This window comes from Cajanus cajan, chromosome 5, assembly GCF_000230855.2.
Source record: "Cajanus cajan strain Asha chromosome 5, NIPB_CcT2T_4, whole genome shotgun sequence".
Taxonomy (NCBI): domain Eukaryota; kingdom Viridiplantae; phylum Streptophyta; class Magnoliopsida; order Fabales; family Fabaceae; genus Cajanus; species Cajanus cajan.
In genome coordinates this window covers 4,145,555-4,152,705 of record NC_138521.1, presented here as the reverse complement: position 1 = coordinate 4,152,705, position 7,151 = coordinate 4,145,555, and the positions used below count along the sequence as shown (strand labels likewise).

The following is a 7,151-nucleotide window of genomic DNA, read 5'->3' as shown; positions in this document are numbered from 1 at the left end:
TTAACCCAAATTTTTCTGAAAGATATTTTCCATTCATAACAATTTCAATCAGATTTGCCCTTTAAAAAGGCTACAAAGATATTCCTAACAATTATCCTAATTGATAAAATAAAACATATTGTATTTGTCAGACACAACTTCACAATAATGAGATATTGTCCGTTTTGTGCCTAAATCCTCACAATTTTGCTTTTAGTTATCACCTAAAATAAAACATATTGTATTTGTCAGACACAACTTCACAATAATGAGATATTGTCCGTTTTGTGCCTATATCCTCACAATTTTGCTTTTAGTCATCACCTAAAAGGCCTCTCTGGCATTAGATAATGTGTGTACTTTATAAATTGTTATTTTTTCTCTTATTTTATCGATGTGGGACTTGTTTGTATCCCAACAATAACTTACAATTATCCTAATGAATAAAATAAAGATACAATGCGGAAGGCCGACTTAATGAGTATCCACACCCTTTTAAATTTCAACTTGTTCAGTTTTCCTTCAAATTATTATATCTCCCTTTTTCAAAGTGTTATTATTCAATGTTGCTGTCTGGTATTTGAGTAGTCTTCCTGCAGCTGGACCAATATTCAGCAACCAGCTTAGAGAATGAAGAGTTGGTCTCCATTAGCTTTGAAGGTTCATCATATTCCACCAGTTTCCCTTTTGTAACCACAAAAAAAAAAAAAAAGGTAATTAACTGAGTGAATTAGAGAAGAGAGCTAGTATATCCCAAAAGGAGAAAAATAAAATAAAAAGAACAAGTCATGAGCATACCATAGGACAGGACCATGACCATGTCACTATCTATTACAGTTGGAACCCTGTGAGCCACGGTTATCACTGTGCATTCCGCAAATTCCTGTCTAATTATTCGTTGTAGAATTACATCCGTGGCAGAGTCAATGGAAGCAGTAGCTTCATCCAGAACAAGAATTCTGTTCCTCTTAAGTAATACTCTTCCAAGGCAAAACAGTTGGCGCTGTCCCAAGCTCCAATTCCCTCCTTCATCACTTACTGTATAACAAGTCAGAATTAGACTTCAATAGCTATTTGTTCCAAATTCTTAATTTGGAAATTGAGTACTTTAGAAGTACAGAACGAAGATCAGATATGATTTTTTATTCCCCCTAAATGTTAAACCTCTTAAAAGACTAATGATACAATAGATTGTTACCAAAGGCTAATGAGAGAATTGGGTTGATGATACTCATATCAGATTATGTGATGTTTATACTCACCAGAAGAGTCCAAGAGATGTGGTAGACTGCTGATTATTTCCTTAAGCTGACATTTCTCTAAAGCCTATGTACAAATTGAACATAATCAAACCTGTGTTTATTGATAAGCTCATGCAGAAGATAGAGGTATTTTATGTAACATATTTTTCAACTGAGGAGCTAGTTCATTTACCTTCCATATATCATCATCTGAGTACAAGCCTAGGGGATCCAAGTTGGTTCTAATGCTGCCCTTGAAAAGAGTTGGTTCTTGAGGGATGATGCTTAGTTTCATTCTCAAATCCTTCAACCCCATTGAGCATATGTTAATCCCATCTATAACAATATCACCACTTGCAGGCTCAACCAAGCGAAACAAAGCACTTATAAGTGTACTTTTTCCACTTCCAGTTCTTCCTACAACTCCCACTCTACTCCCTTCCTTAAACGTACAAGTGATACCCTTAAGCACTAACGGAGCATTAGGACGATATCTAATCTGAAAACAATGTAGAAAATAACGGCCATTAGACAAATTGGTCTATCCAATTGACAGTAATAAAATAAAGAAAAAGAATAAATTACATAAACCCCCATTGAGATTTCGTGAGATTACTCAAACACTCCGTACTTTTTCTCCCCTGTAATAACTCCTTTAGTTATTTGAACATTACACTAACACTCATAAAACATTACATTAAAAAAATACTACATTATGATTCCTGTTAGAGAGGTTACTGTAGACGTTAAAAAATAGCTACTGTTAGTGCAATTTCACGAAACCTCGAGTATAATTTACTCTATTAAAAATAGGATACAACTTTACCTCTAAGGCTTGAAGGTCAATCCTGCCTTTGGAAGGCCATGAAGAGGGAGGCCGGTTGTCTTCCACAATGGCAGGAGGCTCTGCCGGTATGTTGATGAATTGCTTGATTCTTTCAACAGAGATAAGATAGTTCAATAAGTTGCAATACCATCGAGTCCAAAATACTTGTGCTCCTGTCAAGGAGAAAGCATAAGAGAGCGACAGTGCTGCAAGGCCTGCACAAACCAATAGAATTTCCAAAAATTATTAGCTTTTTAATAGCATGCACAAAGCCTTACATTGTAATTAACATTTCATGAAATATTATTACCTGAGGACACGTATCCCTGAGGAACTAGAACAAGTAGCAAAGTTGCAGTGATGACTGTCAAATTTTGAAGTGCTTCAATCCTTAAAACTAACCATTCCATGGCCACATTAGAATGCAAGAACAGTGTTGCGTCTGTGTCCACAAGCTTTAAGTAATTTTTGAAAAATCTGTCTGCCATGTTAAATGCTCTTACAGTAACCACACCAAGTGACGTCTCGGATGCAAAATTCATGACGGGAGCTTTTGTGGTTCCACTGATCCTTATTAATTCCCTTGCTGAGACTTGATAATATCCCTTTCAAGGAAAAAGGAGATTTAGAAATTGTTAACTCTATGAACAAAGCAGGGACAGAAATAGAAAACCGAGAAACATTAGAAAGTGGATAAACCTGAAAATATTTTGATGCAACCATTGCTGGAACAGCAACAATGAGAACTTGCCATGTCATGGCAGCCATTATACAAATTACTAGCACAATTTCAAGTGGAATAGATGCTGCAAAAGTGATGGCAAGAGGTATATCAAAGTCCAAAATACTTAAATCTGATGAAGCCTGCGAGAGAGAATAAAACGATCAAAAGTTTGAACATGATTAAATAGTATGGAACAAAATAACGGAAATTGTTTAATTTTTTTTTCATGGGGAATAAAATCTTACTCGGGTTAAAATCCTTCCAACAGGGGTTGAGTCAAAGAACAACATAGGAGCATTGAAGATAGCAGTAGTGAAACTTGTGAAGAAGGTTGTAGAAGCTTTTAATCCGAGTTTTGCACCAAAGATAGACCTTAGTAATGCAAATGCAGTACCACCAAATGAAATTAATGAGTAAACTCCAATCAAGGTAGCACTAGATAATTTTGGAACTTCAATGGCTAGAGCAAGCCAAAACATTGATCCAGTCTGCAAAACAATAAAAACAGATTGTGCTAATATGATCCAACACAGCATCAATGCACCCCTAGAAAATGAAATATAATCCCAGAATGTCTTCCATCCAACATCACCAATTTCTTTTTCTTCTTCTTGTGTAAGTTGTACCCCAAGTTGACCCTCGGTAGAAATCTCCCCCTCACTTTGGGTTTCAGTGAGATAAAAACCTTGAGACTCTTCTGTATGAGTTTTGTTTTCATTATTTTGATCCAACTCTGAAATTGTTTCTTTATGAGCACTCACAAGTTGTTCAAAGGCTGTCCCAGCTGTCAAGAGATTCTCATAATTACCTGATTGGGTAACTTTTCCACCTTCCATTACCTAGAATTTGAGTTATAACATTTCATGTTAATTATATACTAATGTAATGTAATGTAATAAGCATCCAAGTGAGATACTTTACCAGGATTGTATCAACTTCTGAGAGAAACTCAACTTGATGAGTAACGAGAATGACTGTTTTGTCTCTAAGTGCTGTCATTACACAGTCCTGTAAGCAAATAAATGCAAGTGGTTTGATTCACGAAGTCATGATAACAGTTTCACTAAAGTTAAGAATCTAAAAATCATGTTCATAGCTTCTTACATTGAACAGAATAGCAGCAGTATGAGCATCAACTGCGCTGAAAGGGTCATCGAGGAGATAGATGTCAGCATCATTGTAGACTGCACGAGCTAGTTGAATCCTTTGCTTTTGTCCTCCACTCATGTTAATCCCTCTCTGACCTATTTCTGTGAGATCACCATGGCTAAAATCATTAATATCCTTATCTAAAGCACAAACTTTGATGGCATTCTCGTATCTTGTTTTATCCATTGGCTTGCCGAAGAGTATATTATCTTGAACTGTTCCACTTTGTATCCAAGAAGTTTGAGAAACATAGGCTATGGTGCCGTTCACATTAACCTGTTTTCCGTCATTGTGAAAATTCAGTTAGAAAAAGTGTTATAGACTCCAAGATTATAAACATAAATTTGGCATGACATAAAACTAAAATTGTTTGGTTTGTAAGTTATAACTCACAGTTCCTGAGATCCTCGGAATCTCTCCCAGAATTGCATACAAAAGAGATGATTTTCCAGCTCCAACTGGTCCACAGACTGCAATTTTCTGTCCCCATTTTATTTCCAAGTTCACATCTCTTAAAATTAGGGACAGTGATTCATGATCCCAAGTGAAGTTGCCATCTTGTATTTCCACCGCATTAACTGAACTTCGGCTTATATTTCTTGTGTTACCATCACTACTATCTAGCTCTTCATCAAGCAAAATGGCATTGAGACGATCAAAGGAGACCTTAACTTGGATGATATTAGAGAGAGCCTCTGGGATCATTTTAACAGGTTCTGATAAGTTCCTCAATGTTGCAAAAACTGTGAAAATGGTAGCAGCATTCAACGGGGCACTTTTGAAAAGAGCACAACCAAGGAAAACAACAGCAGAAACTATGGTAGGAGACATCCAATATAGAAATGACCCATAGGCTTTCATCATCTGAGCCTTAGACAGCCAAATGAACTCTTCAGCCCGTAGATTTTCAACCAAATTCTTGAATTTTTCCTCCCAGGATTGTAACTTAATGATTTTCATGCTGTTTAGAATTTCTGTAGTTGATCTAAGACGATCATCCTGTGAAATCATGAACTTCGCTATACAATTTTGTAGGATCTTGGCAAATGGTACATTCATAAGTCCACATATGACAAGAGGAACTAAACCAGGAAGAGCACCAACACCTACAACACCAAAAAGGACACCAATAGATAGAACAAGTAGCAATGTAGAAGTCCATGTCATATGAAACCACCATGGAAATTCTCCCATGCGATACGCATCAACCACAATGTAATTCACAATTTCACCTGTTGAGTGCCTTCTCCTCGCTGAGCTTGAAAGCTTTAGCTGTTTTCTGTACACTGCCACCATCAGAGCTGATCTCATCTTCAATCCTGACCTCCTGGAATCAAAAAACCAATGTCTCTGGAACACAGAATCAACCACTTTGGACACAATAACAAAACCCACTATGAAAAGACCTTCTTTAAGATCTTTATCCTTCCCATTTGAGTATTTCACAAAAGCATAGATTATTAAAGGAGAAAGGCTAACGGCAATGGTCCTGAGTAATGCGTAAAAACCTATTAATATGTTCTCTTTTAAGTGAGTTCTAACAATAGACCAAAGAACCAAGTTTTTGGTATTGTGCTTGCTCCTCTCCCTCGCAAGTGATTCCCATGCATGCATAAAGTTTTGGTAGGCCAAGTCAGCTTCATCTTCAGAAAGAAGGGAAGGAATGTCTTCAAGAGCTAATGGCTTTGAGTAACCCAAACTTAGTAAAGGGTTAATCCAAGAGAAAGTCAACTTGCTGAGAAAGGAAGCATGGCCTAGTCCCGTTTGTTTAGTATCATTTTCCTCAGCTAAGAGTGGCTCAGATAAACTTTCTGGTACACTTCGAGAGACTAAGTAACCAAGATTTTGGAAGGCACAGAAGAGAAGAAGAAAGTGTACGAGCCATTGTGCAATATCAAAAATTTCTATTGCATGTTCTCTGAACAAAATTTCAATGTTGAGAGCTGAAACCAATACACAGGAACATGTCCACCAGACACAGTTCAGAATTTTGATCCATTTGTGTCTCTGAACAAGCAATGAAACTGTCAAAGAAGACCAAATGAATCCTCTGACAAAACCTAACCAGCTCAGCTTCTTAGAGTTTCCAGTTTTAGCTATGAGATTCCACAAGCCAATGGTGTAAAATGCAATGCTAATAATAGCACAGCAGATTGAGACAATAATGAAAATCCAGCTTTTCCTTGGATTACCACAGATAGAACTGGTTCTGATTAGACTTATGATCAAACACGCGTAGAAGACACATGCAAAAAGTAGATTTGCAGTGTCTATGATGCTCCTTTGAGTACAGAAAGAAGTGAAATCAAAATCCTTCAGACATGTCCATGAGAAATCATCTGCTTATCCATTAAAGAAAAACCATCAAAGTTTGATCAACGTACACTTTTACACGCAGCAGTTCAAAGTTTGAAAAGTTAATAAAAAAAAACTGTCCATCAAAGACGAAGACATTATTTACATGAAAAAGGAGCTTTCAAAATCTCCTCCTTGCATATAAAATAAGAACGCTGACATAAATGGTGCATAAAAGCAAGTAAACGTTACATATTATAGTAATTGCAGATTGTAGTTGCATAATTGACATAAGTTCACCATCCATTTGCACACGTTCAAAATAAAACACAAACCATTTATCTTTTTGTACATGAAAAAAGCACGAATCATAGTGTAGCATAAGCTTACCTATTGTATTCCCAACGTAAGCCATTTTTGCAGCTTTGGTATATGTGCTCCTTTTTTTTCAGCAAAGTAGCCTCTGAATAGTAGCACAGATTATTTAAAAAACAAACTCGTGGATAACGAATTATTTTTTAATAGATCACAAGTAACTTTCACCGGAAATAATCATATTTGAGTTTAGTAACATTATTCCAACAACACAATTCTTCATTCAAATTATTGGCACAACATCTCATGGAGTAACATCATAATTTGTAATGATCAGTTGTAAATTTTAATAAAAAAGTAGAAGTTAATTGTCATTATTTTTAAGATGGTATTAATGGGAGTATCCTTAAATGACTGTCGAAATTAGTTTCTCTTAAGACTTTGAAGTTAATTTTTTTTATATTTATAAGTGAGAGTATCTTTTGACTTTGCTGAACCTAATTTCTCTTAAAACTTTTTTTTTATCGGATTCAAGACTCAAATTTAAATCTTAAAACTTGAAGATCTATCATAACATCAAACTAAAGAATGTTGGTAATGTTGAAATTAATTTAACACTCAA

General features: G+C 35.8%; 1 protein-coding gene across 1 annotated transcript; it reads right to left on the bottom strand.

Moving 5' to 3' along the window:
• On the bottom strand, positions 1-6,906 carry LOC109807500 (ABC transporter C family member 8). Its single transcript, XM_020370034.3, has 12 exons — positions 6,605-6,906; positions 4,313-6,258; positions 3,875-4,195; positions 3,692-3,778; positions 3,016-3,609; positions 2,746-2,910; positions 2,357-2,651; positions 2,047-2,261; positions 1,414-1,719; positions 1,242-1,305; positions 778-1,017; positions 1-663 (listed from the first exon to the last, which is right to left on the bottom strand). Exons 1-12 carry the CDS (start codon positions 6,627-6,629, stop codon positions 536-538), a joined length of 4,386 nt encoding a protein of 1,461 aa, XP_020225623.2. The 5' UTR covers positions 6,630-6,906; the 3' UTR covers positions 1-535.
• Between the last annotated feature and the right edge of the window lie 245 nt (positions 6,907-7,151).